General features: G+C 41.6%; 1 protein-coding gene across 5 annotated transcripts in view; it reads right to left on the reverse strand.

Annotated features, from left to right (window-relative positions):
* KCNQ5 (potassium voltage-gated channel subfamily Q member 5) overlaps window positions 1-18,065 on the reverse strand; it is a 297,146-nt gene that overhangs the window by 49,454 nt on the left and 229,627 nt on the right. For all 5 annotated transcript variants that reach the window (XM_086461473.1, XM_086461471.1, XM_086461470.1 and 2 more), the window contains exons 4-5: window positions 1,903-2,078; window positions 1,346-1,471 (exon numbers count right to left, since the gene is read on the reverse strand). In XM_086461473.1, the coding sequence (XP_086317599.1) occupies window positions 1,346-1,471; window positions 1,903-2,078 (302 nt within the window). The remainder of the gene's footprint in view (window positions 1-1,345; window positions 1,472-1,902; window positions 2,079-18,065) is intronic.

The raw sequence follows: 18,065 nt of genomic DNA on the forward strand, positions 1-18,065 counted from the left end.
CTCTGAATTTTGTGCACTGATAACACAGAAATACACTCTCTAGGGAAGACATGTAAGAAATGATTAACCCATAGAGAGCAAATTTCAAATACACAAGCAAGGCCTACTAATAGAAAATGAACTTGACCTTTGCTCAAAATGTAAACAAAACTTATTAGAATTATTTCTCATGGATTTAAAGCATTTTGGAAAGGGCTTTTGCACAGTTCATCTATGCATGCTCTGAGCCTGCAGGTACTACTGAATCCAGATGAAGTCTTGTCAGCAGAAGGTCTGAGGTAAGAAAGCTGCATTTCTGCATGCCTCTGATGAGGAAAGGTGGCAGAGGCTGGTTCAGGTCTTGCACTTAATCTAAGAAAACTAATGAGTGCTCTAGGTTATGTCAGCATTAATGATCTCACAGGCATCATTTCACTATCCAGACGCTGTCAGAGCTCATGGCGTTTGTTCTATTGCATCAGAAGGAAAAGAATAGCAGTTTTATACTGCCTGGCAATAGCTCTGCCATAGGCTTTGCTGGGGCAGATTTCTTAAGCTGCCTAAGTAACTCCCACAAAGTGCAGGAGTCTAGCTCACTATAGGGCATTTATAAGCAAAAAACCCTACACATTATACCGTAAAATATTTTTCAAAATTTCAGATCTAGTTTTTCATTGTTCATTTAAAACCTAGTTTATTGAAACATGTAAGCATTCATATAATCCTCCTTCTTTCAGAAAAGCAGTCAGGAACGTGCTTAGATTCCACATTTTTCAACAAAGCAAAAACATTTGATTTGATAGCTAAGCATGAGCTCAACTAAATCAGGGCTTTTACACCTGTAAAAATAACACTACTGAACCAGAATGGGAATATTTATTCTTGCTTTTTTTACTCAAGGTACAGAGGAAGAATAAACAACATCATTTTAAGGGCACTGATGATACTCTTCCCTTCATCACAAAGCTGATGTAAGAATTTTTTCCCTCTTTCTTTCCCGACACTTGTTCATCTTCCTGCACTGCAGCTTACAGCTCTCTTATTTGGATCAAAGCAGCTCTTTGTGGTACTGTATTACAAACTGTATTACTGAAAAGATCTGGGTTAAAAAATAAAATGCTTTCCTCCCTTGAAGATTTAGTCATCTGGTTTGCAGCAGAAACACATAAACAGCTGTTCTGCAGGATGGGGTGAAATGAACTATGGATGGGCTAATGAATAGCTGGAGGAGGGAGCTTCTCAGACCAATTTTCTGCCAGTGAAAACAATTGACTGAACAGCACACTAAGTTAAAATCCACATTAGGTGAAATTCAAAGCATTTTAGCGTACCGGTTAAAGAGTGCATATTACTTTTCTGTACTTACTGTGCCCCACCAGAGAGCATCTGCATATGTGGAGAACTGGTTATTTGCATCTTTTTCCACCAGATAAACCAGGAATGATGAAAAGATGAGTACTAAAAATCCTATGTACCAGGCTGTGATTAATTCCTAGATAAAAGAAATCAGAGATAAATATCCATTTCAAAGACTGAACAGAATGGCATTTCAAGGAAGACATAATGAAAAGATCTATATAATTTTTTGGCATTCGAGCAGTTTAAAAATGCTTCCCTACGGATGCAAATTTTCTCTCAAAGTGGATTGAATCTACTCCTATGGTTTGACGCTTCAGCAGCTTCACCAACATATATCAAATTACAACTTCATATGAAGGACAATATTTTCAACATATTCTAAAAACTGCTAGCATTTAACATGGCCTGATGTATCTGTGCTAATGCTCATTATAATTGATGTTACTTCAGAAAATTTTAGGTATTCTGTTCCAAACTGATAAAATGTTTGCTTCCTTGGCCTCTTGTTGAATCACATCAAGTGAAGATATCAACCAGACAAAATCAGCATCTAGAATTACATACCTTGCTATGTGCATAAACTACTGAACCTAATAATTTCCAAGTGCCTCCTCTTCGGTCCATGCGCACCATACGAAGGATCTGTAGGAAACGAAGACTTCTCAGTGCTGATGTTGCAAAAATGTTACCCTGAGTTTTTGCAGAAACAACTGCTATTGAAGCGATGAGAACAATGATGTCTGAAAGAAATACATTACAAAAACCATTAATGTCCAAGTACCAATAAATAATGCATACATGTACATGAGCTGAATGAGGGGGCAAAAGAGAGACTCCTGTGATGGGGGGCGTCAGAAGCACTGAGATTCCTGTTTGAGATAGGGATGTAAGGTCAGGGCTGGTGTCAAAAACTGCCTTGGGAGCCTTTAGGGTGAAAACTGAGGGTAGTAATTTTGAAAATATATGGATAAGAGGAGCAATGTTGAAGGAACCTCATGCAGGTGCTTTGAAGCCTGAGGTAGCAAGCTGTAAAAATCAGTAGATGGGTTAGAACTTTTCCCCTTTGTATCTTTTCCCATAGCAACTTTCCTATGAAAAGGCAAAAAAGAAAACAAAGGTAAGAAAAAAACAGAGCAGCCCCAGTGGTGGGAGTCCAGTGGAACCAGACTCACAAGCACATGTATTAATTTCCTAATTTCCAACCACTATGTGGTTGAGGCATGTAGTTCCTGGACACAACCCCCCTGATGTACCATGTCCTGCAAAGGAAGAAATACAGTGCTGGGTACTCAGAAGCCTGGAAAGTTTGTTGAAGCCCAGCAAGTATTAGGATTTATTTCTTCATGTCACAGATTCAAACTGTGAGAGTGAGTTTGTTCTGCAGGAACTAATCAGCCAACTGCCCTTAAAGCCAGAAGAGCATTTAAGGGGAGATGAGAAGAAGAAGCACAGTGATGGCACACAGATGCTGTGAGAAGGCATAAAGTTCTTCTACAATGATTGGGGCAGACACAGTGTTGCGCACGGAGTGGAAAAACACAGAACAAGCTCTTTGTTACTTCATTACCTCATAATTAATTTCCTGACCTTCTTTAAAAGCTTTAAGAGCCTTTGTGAGAAATACCTGGTTTAAATCTTAGGATTTTGTGGTGTTTGTTTGTTTCTGTGCAAGGACAACCTAAACCTGTGTTTGCTGGTGAAGAACTGAAGGAAGTTCTTGTTTACACGAGTTTTGCTTCTTTTGTATTGAGTATGAACACTCATCTTGTCCCAAGCATAGCTCCTACAGGTCAAGAATGACCCAGCAAGTGAAAAGGTCCCCCACAGGCGAGTGGTGAGAGAGACTGGCTGTTCTACAAGCAGGAGACTGTTTCCTTAGCCTGCTCCAGTACAGTAGGAAGTAGCCTTAGTTCATTCTTCTCAGCCACCAAAGTAAGTTAAGGACCAAATACCCCAAAATACCCAAAACATCCTGCATTTCTCTGAACTCACCTATGGACAGCTTTGTCCTCTTATTACAATACTAAGGGTAAAGACAGCCTGCGGTTTAAGCAGTGCCCTGTTAGTTGTGAAAATCCTTCTCACAAGGTGCTAAAAGTTTACATAGGTTCAAAGCCAGCGAGATGATCTCATGGGAGAAGATTTAATCCCAGGCTAATTAATACTGAGAGCCCACTTCTGGCTCAGGATGTCTCAAAGTAGCAGGCTGTTGGAGGATGAGAGACTCTTACAGAGAAATAGCACTGTACGTTTACCCTTGCTCGTGTAATCTTCTCTGTCTATCCACTGTTGGCTGGTGTCACTGTTGGACATAATGTCCTAGGCTGACTTTCTGCCTGTCTTATGCTCTGACATTTTAAAATGCCTTTGGCTACTACATAGGTGGATTATAAGTGGTTACTATATAATTGACTACCAGAAAAGGTGGATTTGCTTCTAGATGTAAATCCAAAAGGTTCAGAGATCAAGAAGAGCCAGAAATGGATAAAGTATCCTGGCCTGTCTCTGTACAGTACAAGTCTCAACAGCATGACAACCAGATGAAGGAGGTCTGGGTGAGAATTCAGAAACAGGACAACTGACCAGGAAAAGTTAAAAGACATCACAAATTCTTATGGAGAGCAGAAAAATAGTTGAGGCGGGATTCCGCTCCATGTGAAGATATTTAAATTTAGGTGTCTACATGTGAAGTGAGTGTCTAAACTCCCCATGCAGCACAAGGAAATCATGTCAACTGAGAGAGGTGCAGCTAATCCTCAGGAAGGTTCCTGCTGGCTGCTCAGCTGACTTGTTCTCTGGGCTTGGCACAAAAAAAGGCTTGATCCAGCTGCCTGAATTTAGTTGGCCAGCCCCATCTGAGATGTCTCAAGGTATCTGAGGCATCCCTTAGGTCTGGCAGCTATGCTCTCAGACCTGGGAAGACTGTGCCTTACAGGAGAACTTGCTGGAGAGCAGAGAATATCATGTAACGGGGACACCTTTATTTACTTCACTGAACTAAGCCCCGGATCTCGACTGACTATACTGGAAGTGTCGACACGTAGCACACACGTACCCACCTATAAGCAAACTTCTATATTTAGCTGTGTTTATCTGGATCTGAGGCTCACATAGAGCATGCTGGAAAGCCTTGCGCAATACCAACTGTGTTGAAGAAAGAGTGTCCCTGCTAACTAACAAGATGGCAAGGTTAGTTTGGCTTGTCTCACGTTGCTCCGAGCAGAGCAGCAATCTAACAGCCATTTTTAATTAGTGGTGACTGGCTAGCAGCAGATCAGATAGCATTAGAAAAGCAGTGTGCACTCCCGCAAATCATTCTTAGGACTTAAAAAAGAGTAAGGTCACCCAAATACTATGAAAAATGCACTCAGTCTGGAAATTGTTAAAGTGCTTACTGGAGGTTTTGGTTACCCTCAACCACTCTCAACAGGATAGTTTTTTACAAAAGCTAATGATTTGGCCCTGCCCATTCCAGGAGTTCTGACAGCTTTTTTTATAATAGGGAGTTTCCTGGAAGTCCTCCACTGAAAAAAAAAATCAAATTAATTAAGTTTCGCCAGCACTGCACACCATCTGCCCTGTGCCTCTGGGAACCCTCAGCCCCGCTGAGGATCTCTGGTCCCCTCTGACCATGACAAAGAAGCCAACATGAGCATAACTCTCTTTTCTGTTTTTGAAGTATTAGTCCAAGGGAGTTATCTACTTGTGTATACCCTTTTAGATGGAGGGTAGGGATGGGGAGAGGTAAAGGGAGGAGAGGCTGAGGAAACAAGGGAGCAGAAAATGCACTGGCACATGTTTAAAAAACAGTTGGAGGGAGGAGAGCCTTTGCAAGCTGGTGGTTCTTTCACACCTTGCTCTCTCATCTTCTTACAATACACCCAACCCCCCAAAAACCACCCCCACCAACTCTTCAGGCTGGGAATAGGGAAGGAAAGAGTGTGTCCATTGCTTAAGGCAGCCCTCCCTGGCTGTGTTTCCCTTGGATGCAGGGAAGGCAGGCAGCCACATTATTTCAGCATAGTTTAACTTGCCAGGAACAGGTGTAAGATAAATCAAAATAAACCCTTCTTGGAATGAAATCATAATCCAACGAAAAGTTTGCAACAGTTGAAAGTCACTTCTGAATAGGTTAAACTTGCTTGGTTTTCTTGTGTCTGCACACCCTGGGGAAAAAAAAAAAGTTAAGTACTTTACGATTCTCTCCCTGGCATGTTTTTATCCTACATACCTCAGGTGCCATTTGTCCTCTTTTAAGCACAACAGCAAAATACTCTTCTGTACTTCCTTTCATATTCCACTTGAATTTAGCTAAAATCTCCATCATATTTCTGTATTTTAAGGAGGCTTTAGCAAACTTCTATCAATATTTTCCTCTTTATCTTTTAGGGGCAAAACTGGGAAATCAGGAAGAAGTAAATAGCAAAATTTCAATTAATTAAATAGAGACTCAAGTTTTGTTCTGTATCTTCCTGTAAAGCACCAGGAAGATTTGGGATGTGAGAGTGAGTAATGGACAGTATAACTCCAAACTTCTCTGTAATGACTCACTAGAAGACAAAGTTTCTGATTCAAATCTACTTCTTTGATTTTTTCTCAATCTAATATCTTGTGTATGATCTTCCAAAACATTAATAGTCTCTTCAGCTATGATGCTGATTCTATTCACTCTTTAGAAATACTATCCTTACAGATAGCATCCTCCTTCGTTAAATCGTCTGAGATTTCAGATCTTCTCAGCAGCTTTTGCAATGTTCACTCTTGGACACTTCATTTCAAAATAAATTTCAAACAATGAATTCTTCCGCTTTAGACATTTCTCCTAGTACCTCTCAAGAAACACCTGAGATTAGATGAAAGTTTTGTTAATAGTAACTTAGCAAGGGCTTTTTAAGTTGACAGCCACCATGTTAACAACTGAGGGGCCCCCTGAAAAAAAAAAAAAAAGAACCCAGAACTGCTGTGCGTAATAGATTACACTTATATATTGTCCAATCTCACTAAAATAGTGACATATATATATATATATATATAAAGACAAGTAACTGAAGCCCAGTCATGCAACAACCTGAAACTTGAATGGCTCATGAGAGATGTGCCAGCCTGAGTTCCTCACTTCACAGAGGAAGGACAATGTCGGGCTGCCTTATCTTGCTAAATCTTGGTTAGAAACTCTGGACCACTTGGGTTACACATGGAGGTGTGGTTAGCATTTCTAAGCTATTAGCACTTCTAATGGCAACTCTGTGACTGAGAGATTAATAACGATAAAAAAGGAGGCACCACAAATCATAACGGATTGTTTTACTACTACTGACTTTTCAATGTAACTTTCCTACTACGAACTTTTTGGATGTTGTGAGATTTTATAGTATTCAAAGGTATCATGCTAATAGACCCAGCTGTATAGGTAAAAGGCTAAACACAGAAGCTTTACTCGGATACTCGGATATTGCAAAATATCCCAAAGCCTTGATGTACCGTTAGGGCAACCTCTTAAATTACAGGAAGAATGTCAGGATGATATTAGGAAATGTAATTAGTGACACTCTCACCTGCTCAAAGCATGTGTACATGCTCAAACTAATACAGAAACCTGCATTATCCTTCTCTCTTTAATATTCTTCAAAGTCTTAGTGTGTAAGAAGATGTTAGTGAGAGCTTTTCCTGGTGCTGCATTTAATGCTCATGTGTTGGGACGTCCTTTCCTTCTACATAAAAATGACACTTTGAGCCAAGGTTAAACGAATCCTTCAAATGATTTTGTTTTCTCTGATTTTATTTGAGTAGAAAATGAACAGTATTTAATCATTTTAGGTTCATCACTATATCATCAAAATAGTGTTTACCATAAAGTCACAGAAAATGCTCTGAGTTTACACATTGTTGTTAAGAATACACAGGAAATTGCAATGGCTATCAGTTACTGTGTCTGCTCTGGCTACAAAACAGTACAGAGAGGCAATGAGCTAGGACAAGATTAGGACACATCTGCTCCCAAAACTGCAGGAATAAGCAGAAAATCTCAAGTGTGGTTTATCCAGCCTCCAGCTGCATTAACTCACAAAGGAAATTAACTGGCAACCTTAAGACCAAATTTAGGCTATCCTTAGGCTGTCCTTCTAAGGTTTGATTTTGGTCTAGAGTTATTCTCTGTGACCCAGAGAACACACATGGCTTTCTCTGTAGTGGTCATTTCTTATGAATAATACTCAGGACAGTTCATTATCCTAAATTTCAAAGTTACTCCTGAAAAAACTAGCACTCCGGTTCTGTGATGTTGTAGAGCCACTGGGCTCCATAATTGACTAAGAGTACCAAGGGTGCTTTGACACTGGCTCTGTCTGCCAACCACAACACAGGTTATGCATGCATATTGCAATGGAGTGAGCAATTATTCTCACTCGCTGAGGAGTTTAAATAAGTTTTAATCCAGATTTACAACAATTACATAGAAATAATTAACAACTTTCTATTCTGAGTTGCTAGGAGGTGTGAGTGCTGGAAGGGACCAGCATTTTAGTTTTTCTAATATCTCTTTGTACATCAGTCCTTCCAGCAGCTTCATTGTGTTTATGGCTGTTCTCAGAACTCCTTTCAATTTGTCTATGATACTAGCGGGCCAGACTAGAGGGTATCATCTAATCAATGTAGAAATATACTTCAAATTTTAATGAGAAACTACAGCACAAAGTTAACACAACGCACATTCCAGAGCACTGTATTTGAGCATGTCACACTACAGAAACATGATAACAAAAATATATTCAATGGGCTCTATCCTAAACTGATATAAATTGGCAATTTAAAGCAGTTTAAGGTATGGCTTAATGATTGACACCTGGCTTAGGCCATAGAGCAGTATGTGAAAATAAGATTGCTCTTTTTCTGATTCCTAAAGGAAAAGGTCTGTTTATACAAACTTGTCTGTAGGAACAGCAGCCTTTTTGCACAGCCTAGTATTGAATTTGGCCTTGGAGTATTTTATGCTCCTGTGGGCTAGCTGAACTGAAAAAAAAGACAAGACATTCATAGAGTTTAAGGCTTCTGAATACCCTAATAGAGGGGTATTCAGAGAGAGAAATAATTGTACCATTATTCCTTGAGCACTTGTTGAGAAAGGTCATAGAACAGAAAAGGTCATTTCATCATAACTGGCTGCAAAAATGCTTTTAGTTTCAAATAAGGGATTAACCACTTCCCTCTACTGGTTCAAGAGGGCAAAGAAAAAAAATCATGACTAGAGTATGCTGCAACGGTTAATCTGAAAAGAAGCAAATTGTAATGTTTTTACCAGGTGGCAGTTCCTTTGCTCTGTGAATAGTCCCTTTGCTATGAAATCAGTGGGATATTTCACATAGTTATGGCAGAAAAATTTGGTCTAATATAGGCTGAACTTCCAGTGACCTTTAATAAGTATTTACCCCAGAAACCAAGAATTTTAAATATTTTGATCTTTAAAATGTCTAGAATCTTAACAGATTTTTTTTTTCTTTTTAAGGATTAAACCTGTAATTACACTCTGAAGAGAGAGATAATCAATATTACCATATTTAGAAAGATGATGAATACCATCATCTTTTCTAAATTATCCCACTGGAAGAAGCAGAACAATTTATTGATAAAGTACAATTGAGTATGTGCAAGATTGTCAAAATACGCAAACTGGATTTTTAGAGACTAATCTGGAGACATATGGTTTATTGATGTCACCTGAATTCACTCTCTGAAATATGATACACTCAAGCATTATTCTCTGCCTATAAAAAAACTCAGAATAATGTCATCCATTGAATTGTATCACCTGAACATCTCTAGTCATTTGGGAGAGGCAGGAAGCTGAGTTCTGCACCTCCCACAAAAAGCTGATTTACAATAAGGCCCCAATTTTACAGTAAAAAAAAAAGCCTAAACGCCACCATCAACAACAACAAAAAAGCCCAAGCAATATGAGGTAATCTGAGTTCTGCATATACTAAAAATAATGGTACTCAGGATCTGGAGTCCTGGCAAAATTTGCTTTGAGCTATGCCTGAATATAGCTTTTCTTTCTGGTCAGGGATCGGATCTCTCTGCTCAGATGCCAGACAGGTTATGATTAATCGTCACCTACTAGTAAAAGTAATTGGCAGGATATCTTCAGGAAATTCTTGGGATGTATGACGCTGTTTGATTTTTGCAGATGTTGTTGTCACTCCAGCCAAAAGGTCTTTGTGTTTTCAAATATATAACGCCCTCTGGATAGAAACCATCTTAATTGTCATTACAAGCAAAACAACTTGGTGATTCCACTTCCTTTTGTAATCTTTTTTCAAGATGCAAAATAACTTGGTATTTTTAGAAATAGGAAAGTGAAATAGTTTCGCATATAAAGATACTTGAAAGAGATAAACACAGATGAGTGTGGAAATTGACTTTTATTGCTGTTGGAAAACAGTAAGACAGGGATGTATGGCAGTGGCACATAGAGAAAGAAATTATACAAAAATGTGTAATACTGTTTCGGCACTGAAGTGGAATTAAAAAGAAATCCAGAGGTTATTACTTCTACTCTACTGATTTTTTTTTTCTTCTAACAATGGAAAATGGCTACATTAGTCACTGACTTCAGTTCTATTGAGTCCACTAAAACTGATCTGAGCACAGAAACTTGGATTTTTCTTGCTCATCAGCCGAGCAATACTCCAGTGAAGAGATCAAAACAGATGAACCATCTTGAACCCTTCTCTCCATCTATAGTTTTCATTTGCAATGTATTGGAATCATCTGAGTGCGCAAAATATTTTAATGTGAAATTAAAATGACCTCCTGGAAATACAGACATCTTCTTTTTAGGATACATGTCAATTTTATATAGCCAAAGTGGGTCTATTTAGAAAAGCAGCTCACCTATAAGTGAAGCTATTTTTTCTGGTAAAGAGAAAATGGGAGGAATTAAAATTATGTAAGATAAATTAAAATTTAAAACATGCATATAAAATAATATCTAGAATTATTTACATGACATATAAAACCTATATAATGTGGTTTATATTATATATAATATAAAATCTAATAATGAAATAATATATAGCATAAAATACATACGTATTTATATTATAAAAGCACTACTGTGTGGTGCTTAGTTGCCAGCTGGCATTAAACCACAACACAATATAATATAAAATAGGTTATGTTTCATGTATTTTCAGTGTCATGGAAAATAAACCCTGCATTAAACTGCAAGTATGCTTTAGGAGATCAGTTCAAAGGTTTTATAACTGCAAACACTGTGAAGATTAGCTACAACACTGTGTCCTGATGCTGAAACTCCAGCTTTGATGAGAGCCTCCAGAGTCTGATGCTGGGCACGAGGTCAGTTCTGCAAAGCAGCTGTATGCAAATGGGGCTGCACCGCATGGCATGTCACTAGCCAGCCTGTCCATGCAAAAGTAAACTACATTGAGCGCCACGTCAGTCTCAAGCCATGCAGGACCTCACCCTGGCACCTGGAGGTGGCACAGCACCCTGGTGCGGGTCTCAGCCTGGCGCGTACCTAAGCCGGGGTGAAAGTGTCCGCTTGGCTAAGGTTGGCAGTAACTGATGAAACACAGTATGGTGGCAGCTCAGCTTACTCCTCTGTGGCACATCGAACAGGATGAATAAGCATGTAAATCCTTGCCGCTGACCCCCAGCACACATGCACACACAGAGACACGCACACACAGCCAACCAAAGTGATCCAGGGGAACATAAACCAAACATGTCACCTAAAAAACAGAATTCACGCACCCTTCTGCTAAACATTTGTTTTTAAGCTGGTCCCATGCTTAGTGTATTTCTTCAGCTTACCCTGATGAAAAATGATTAGCTTAAGATTTCTTGCCTCAACCACAGAAAGGAGCTGTATAATCTTTCTATGTCAAGGAGAAGAACTATCCCATGTTTTCTCTACCTATGAATACTCCAAGCAGCACCAGTAAATCCCTTTCTTCACAGGCATTTTAGTCTGCCTTTGCTACACCTTGAGTGAAGCTCTTTACCATACAATGCAATCGTACGTTGCCCCCAAACAAAATGAAACAAAACTGGAAACAAGTCAAAGACACTTGTTAGTAAAGCTAATCAAATACAACAAGACTATGTCAATGACCAGCTGTAGTGCCTGGAGCTCCACCTGGGGATGGATGAGGAGCTAACTGAGAGCTTATGGATCAGAAGTAAAGGGGGAGGGGGGAGCAGGGACAGGTGACATTATAGTGGGGGTCTGCTATAGGCCGCCCAACCAAGAAGACCAAGCGGATGAGGCTCTCTATAAGACAGATAGGAACAGCCTCACATTCACAAGCCCTGGTCCTCATGGGGGACTTCAACCACTCCAATATCTGTTGGAGGGACAACACAGCTGGGCATAAGCAATCCAGGAGGTTCCTGGAACGCATGAATGATAACTTTCTTCTCCAAGTGATAGAGGAACCAATGAGGAGAGGTGCTATACTGGACCTTGTTCTCACCAACAAGGAGAGGCTGGTGGGGAATGTGAAGCTCAAGGGCAGCCTTGGCGGCAGCGACCATGAAATGGTGGAGTTCAAGATCCTTAGGGCAGTGAGGAGGGCACATAGCAAGCTCACTAACCTGGACTTCAGGAGAGCAGATGTTGGCCTCTTCAGGGACCTGCTTGGTAGAGTACCATGGGATAAAGCCCTGGAGGGAAGATGGGCCCAAGAAAGCTGGTTGATGTTCAAGGATCATCTCCTCCAAGCTCAGGAGCGATACATCCCAACAAAGAGGAAGTCAGGCAAAAATGCCAGACCTGTATGGATGAACAAGGAGCTCCTGGACAAACTCAAACACAAAAAGGAAGCTTACAGAGGATGGAAGCAAGGACAGGGATCCGAGTAGCCAGGGATCTAGTTAGGAAAGCCAAAGCCCTGATAGAATTAAATCTGGCCAGGGACATCATGGGCAACAAGAAAAGCTTCTATAGGTATGTCAGTGATAAAAGGAAGACTAGGAAAAATGTGAGCCCTCTCTGGAAGGAAACAGGAGGCCTGGCTACCCAGGATACGGAGAAGGCTGAGGTATTGAATGACTTTTTAACCTCAGTCTTCAGTGGCAAGTGCTCCAGCCACACTGCCCAAGCTGAAGATGGCAAAGGCAGGGACTGGCATAGTGAAGAACCACCCACTGTAGGAACAAGATCATATTCAAGACCATCTAAGGAACCTGAAGATGCACAAGTCCATGGGACCTGAAGATAGGCATCTGCAGGTCCTGAGGGAACTGGTGGATGAAGTGGCTAAGCCACCCTTCATCATATTTGACAAGTTTTGGCAGTCCAGCAAAGTTCCCACCGACCAGAAAAGGGGAAACATAACCCCCATTTTTCAAAATGGGAAGAAAGGAAGACCCAGGGAAATACAGGCCAGTCAGTGTCACCTCTGTGCCCAGGCAAGATCACGAAGCAGATCCTCCTGGAAACTATGCTAGGGCACATGGAAAATAAGGAGATGATTGGTGACAGCCGACATGGCTTCACTAAGGGCAAATCATGCCTGACAAACTTAGTGGCCTTCTACGACGGCATTACAGCAGTGGTTAATAAGGAAAGAGAAACTGATGTCATCTACCTGGACTTGTACAAAGTGTTTGACACTGTCCCACACAGCATCCTTCTCTCTAAATCGGAGAGACATGGATTTGATGGATGGACCACTCAGTGCATAAGGAGTTGGCTGGGTGGTCACACTCAAAGCGTTGTGGTCAACGGCTCGATGTCCCTGTGGAGACCAGTGATGAGTGGCGTTCCTCAGGGCTCAGTATTGGGACTGCCGCTGTTTAACATCTTTGTTGGTGACACGGACAGTGGGATTGAGTGCACCCTCAGCAAGTTTGCTGATGATACCAAGCTGTGTGGTGCAGTCGACACACTGGAGGGAAGGGATGCCGTCCTCCAGGTGCGGCCTCACCAGTGCCGAGTACAGGGGCACAATCACTTCCCTACTGCTGCTGGCCACGCTACTTCTGATACAGGCCAGGATGCTTTTGGCCTTCCTGGCCACCTGGACACACTGCTGGCTCATGTTCAGCCAGCTGTCGATCAGCACCCCCAGGTCCTTTTTTTGCCAGGCAGCTTTCCAGTCACTCTTCCCCAATCCTGTAGCATTGCATGGCACTGTTGTGACCACTTGGCCTAGTTGAACCTCATACAATTGGCCTCAGCCCATCAATCTACCCTGTCCAGATCCCTCTGTAGAGCTTTTCTAGCTTCCAGCAGATCAACTCCTGCCCAAATTGGTGTTGTCTGCAGACTTACTGAGGATGCACTTGATCCCCTCGTCCAGATCATTGATAAAGATACTAAACAGAACTGAGCCCTGGGGAACACCATTTGTGACCGGCCACCAACTGGACTGAACTTCATTCATCATACAATTTGAGCCTGGCCATTCAGCCAGTTTTTTACCCAGTGAAGAGTGCAACCGTCCAAGCCATGAGCAGACAGGTTCTCCAGGAGAATGCTGTGAGAAATGGTGTCAAAGGCTTTACTAAAGTCTAGGTAACCAATATCCACAGCCTTTCCCTTGTCCACTAAGTGGATCACCCTGTCATAGAAGAAGATGGGGTTAGTGAAGCAGGACCTGCATTTCATAAACCCATGCTGACTGGGCCTGATCACCTGGCTGTCCTGTACATGCCACACGATGGCACTCAAGGTGATCTGCTCCATAACCTTCCTGGGCTCTGAGGTTAGACTGACAGGCTTGTAGTTCCCCGGATCCTCCTTCTGGCCCTTCTTGTAAATGGATGTCACATTTGCTAACTCCCAGTAAACTGGGACCTCCCCAGTTAGCCAGGACTGCTGGCAAATGATTGAAAGTGGCTTGGTGAGCACTTCCACAGCTCCCTCAGTACCCTTGCATGGAACCTATCCGGCCCCATAGACTTGTGTGTGTCTAAGTGGTGTAGCTACTCATTTCCCCTTGGATTATGGGGCTTCATTCTGCTCCCCATCGCTGTCTTTCAGCTCAGGGGCCTGGGTACCCAGAGAACAACTGGTCTCACTATTAAAGACTGAGGCAAAAAAGCAATTAAGTACCTCATCCTTTTCCTCATCCTTTGTCACTATGTTTCCCCCCACATACAATAAAAGCTAGATATTCTCCTTAGACCTTCTTTTGTTGCTAAAATATTTATAGAAACATTTTTTATTTCTTTTATAGCAGTAGCCAGCTTAAGTTCTAGTTGGGATTTGGCCCCTCTAATTTTTTCTCTGCATAACCTCATGACATCCTTGTAGTCCTCCTGAGTTGCCTGCCCGTTCTTCACTGGTGGATGAAAAACTGAATGTGGACCAGCAATGTGCACTCACAGCCCAGAAAGCCAATCGCATACTGGGCTGCATCAAAAGCAGCATGGCCAGCAGGTCAAGGGAGGTGATTCTCTCCCTCTACTCTGCCCTGGTGAGACCCCACCTATAGTGCTGTGTCCAGCTGTGGGGCCCCCAGCATAAGAAAGACATGGACCTGCTGGAGTGGGTCCAGAGGAGCCCACGAAGATGATCAGGGGGCTGGTGCACCTCCCCTATGAGGACAAGCTGAGAGAGTTGGGGTTGTTCAGCCTGGAGAAGAGAAGTACTTAAAGGGAGCCTACGGGAAAGGTGGGGAGGGACTCTTTATCAGGGACTGTAGGATGAGGAGCAACAGTTTCAAACTGAAAGAGGGGAGATTTAGATTAGATGTAAGGAAGAAATTCCTCACTGTGAGGGTGGTAACACACTGGAGCAGGTTGCCCAGAGAAGCTGTGGGTGCACCCTCCCTGGAAGTGTTCAAGGTCAGGCTGGATGGGGCTTTTCTAGACCAGTCCCTGCCCATGGCAGGGGGGCTGGAACCAGATCATCTTTAAGGTCCCTTCCAACTCAAACCATTCTATTCTTCTATGATTCTATGAAATTTAGACTCGGTAGGTCAAACAATTTTTGAAACATAAAACCAAGGAATATTTACAAAAAGTTAAAATTGGACATTTTTAGATGTGAAAACTAAATATTCTCTTATGAAATTCCATAATGAGGGAGATTGATCAGGTTTTTGTTTTGTCATTATTTAATCAAGCTTTATAATAAGATCCTAATTCCATCCCCAAGAACGGATCAACCAATGTTACTCATTATTATGCCAATGTTCTAGTATATGTACACTGTTCCTCTGTAAGTGTAGCACACTTTCAGGCCATGATGACAAATGTATCAAAATAATGTCATTTTGCCTTTTGTTGTAGATAGCCAAAATATGTCTCTGTGTATGAGAATCACAGTAGCTCAACAAATACTGAATTTTAAACTGTAGTTATGGTTACCATTTTTTATTCAGTCTGGATAAGAATAACAACATTAATGGGAACATTTCACCTGTCTTTGTACTGTTAGCAATTAAAGTTCATGGCCCTGTTGAGTACACATTCTTTCTATGTACTGAATAGTCCTCTGCAAACATCTTTATATTATTAACAGCTGTCTCAATAAATCTTAAAAATCTAAGGGCCTCCTGCAAGCTAAGATTAAGTTCAATTGCGAGCCTTTCATGGATTTATACTTTATTAAACTTTTCCAATAATTGATCTTTAACATTACTAATATGTACCTGCTAGAAGGAATGAAGCACTATTTATTCAGTAGGAGTTTTATTTGGCTTTAAGACAGGCTGACAGAAACGCATTTAAAACTGTATCTCTGACCCAGTGTTCATCAACCCAATTTGTGTCCAACCAAAGAAACAAACTATGAGTAACACACTAGATGCTTACCATAAATATTCACTTATTCTGCCCAGTAACTGTTTTGTGCCTTAGAAGCCCTGGGAAAACAAGATTTGCTAGTCAATATACTATGTCCGAGGCCTTTTCCTGGATGATAGTAGAACTTAGTGAAAAAGGTTATTGTTGTGGAGAGAAAAAAAACTCGAAGATTTCTGGAGAAAGGCAGCAGGATGGGTAGCCAGACACATACACACCTGATGAAGAAAGAGGCTCAATAGATCAGACTGTAAGAAAACCACAAAGTTATCAGCAAGAAGAAAACAAAATAACTATAGGCATGGCAAGACTTGTGTATGGAAAAAGGGCTGAATAATTTTGGAGTGGTTAGTCAGAAGACAAATATGAGACGGCAGATAGAGGTATGCAAACTAGTGGAAGATAAGAAGGTCTATTGGATGCCTCCTATTTACCCTTCCTTATAGAAGTGAGATCAAAAGACAATTTACATCTGATAAAAAGAAACACAACATGCAATTAACTTGTAAAATTTGGTGCCATGGAATATAAAGGAACAACCAGGGAAAATTAAAGACAAGATTGGACATTTCTCCCTGATTTGCTGGAATTAGATTTTTCAGGGGATCCAAATTACAGTCACTGATTACCCAATGTCTGAACAAAAATATTGTGTGATTGGCTATTTGGGCTACAGGTATTGATAACTTTTTTAAGAGGTATCTGGCAGCAGTAAGCATGTAGAAAGACACCAAACGGGGCTCCTACAGGACCCAGCCCAGCAGGGGAAGCACTGCTATCTCTGTGCTGGGTCCTTGTAACCACACAGGTAGGAGGAATCTATAGGCAGAAGCCTGCACTTTCATGGCCTTTTCAATCATAGTCTAAAATCTCAGGGAGGGGCAGGCGGGCAGGGTGTCTGGAAGTGTCTGTCTTACACATTCCCAGCTTGTTGCTAAAGTGAAGGTGATGCAGTGATATGGGAGAGGAAAGGCCAAAAAAATGTGGGAACAGAAAAATCCTGGGTATAAGGGTGAAAGTGGACAGGCAAAAACTGGGAAGGGGCTGAAAAGAGCAGGGGAGAGAAAAGCATGTCTCTGAGGGAGAGGAAAACCTGTTTGCAGGTGAAGAGGGAAGAGACAGTATTAATAATCTGCTCTCAAATTTATGGGCTGGGGGGAAACAGGAGGTATCCAGTACCTAGCTGAGTTATCTAGTGCAGGTGTTGAAGGCAGGAACATGGGTCCTTCAGTGCTGACTGAAAGAGATGAATTCCTACCTCAAGTTTTCTGAGCCGTCCTCTGGAAGCATATACCTCTCCCCACTGTCTAAAACCAGAACTTGCATTCCTAACCTACACAACTATTTTGGATGCCTGCATAGTCAGTGTGAGTGTCTCCTGGGACTACTCTGTTTCTGTAAACACAGAGTTTACTCAGATGATACAGAATCAGAAATTTCCAGCCACTCTTTGCCCTCAGTTGTTATCCCACCTGCAATTTGTGGGTGGGTAGCCAAAGGGGGACTACTGTGCCAGCAAGAAGTTTTATATGTTTTGGAGAACACTAGTGTGGGGCACCTTGCAGCCACCTTGAGACCTCCTGGTGTGGGAGATGTGAAGAAAGAAACAGAAGCTCTGTTCAGTGCTTCTGTTTCAAGAGGGAAAAAACCACAATCTGTAAGAGGGAAAAACCCCATAATCTCATAGCAGTCTCACAAACCCAACAGGAGGCAATCCCAAAATGAGATCTTAAATACAGTAGATGATGCCATTCTTTGTGACCTCTCCACTCTTTCTCATAACATTTTCATCTGAAACGAAGCAGTCCCCAGTGTGGGTGTCTCACAAACAGGCTGGGCTGGCAAAGGGGAGCCCTGGGACCAAAGGAGCTCTGCCTTTGCCTTGGCTGCACCCAGGATGGTTGCATACACACGTTGGGGCACCAGGATCAGGCAGCATGAGGGTGGAAGCAAGT

Source organism: Leptosomus discolor, chromosome 2, assembly GCF_034619465.1.
Source record: "Leptosomus discolor isolate bLepDis1 chromosome 2, bLepDis1.hap2, whole genome shotgun sequence".
Classification (NCBI taxonomy): Eukaryota; Metazoa; Chordata; class Aves; order Leptosomiformes; family Leptosomidae; genus Leptosomus; species Leptosomus discolor.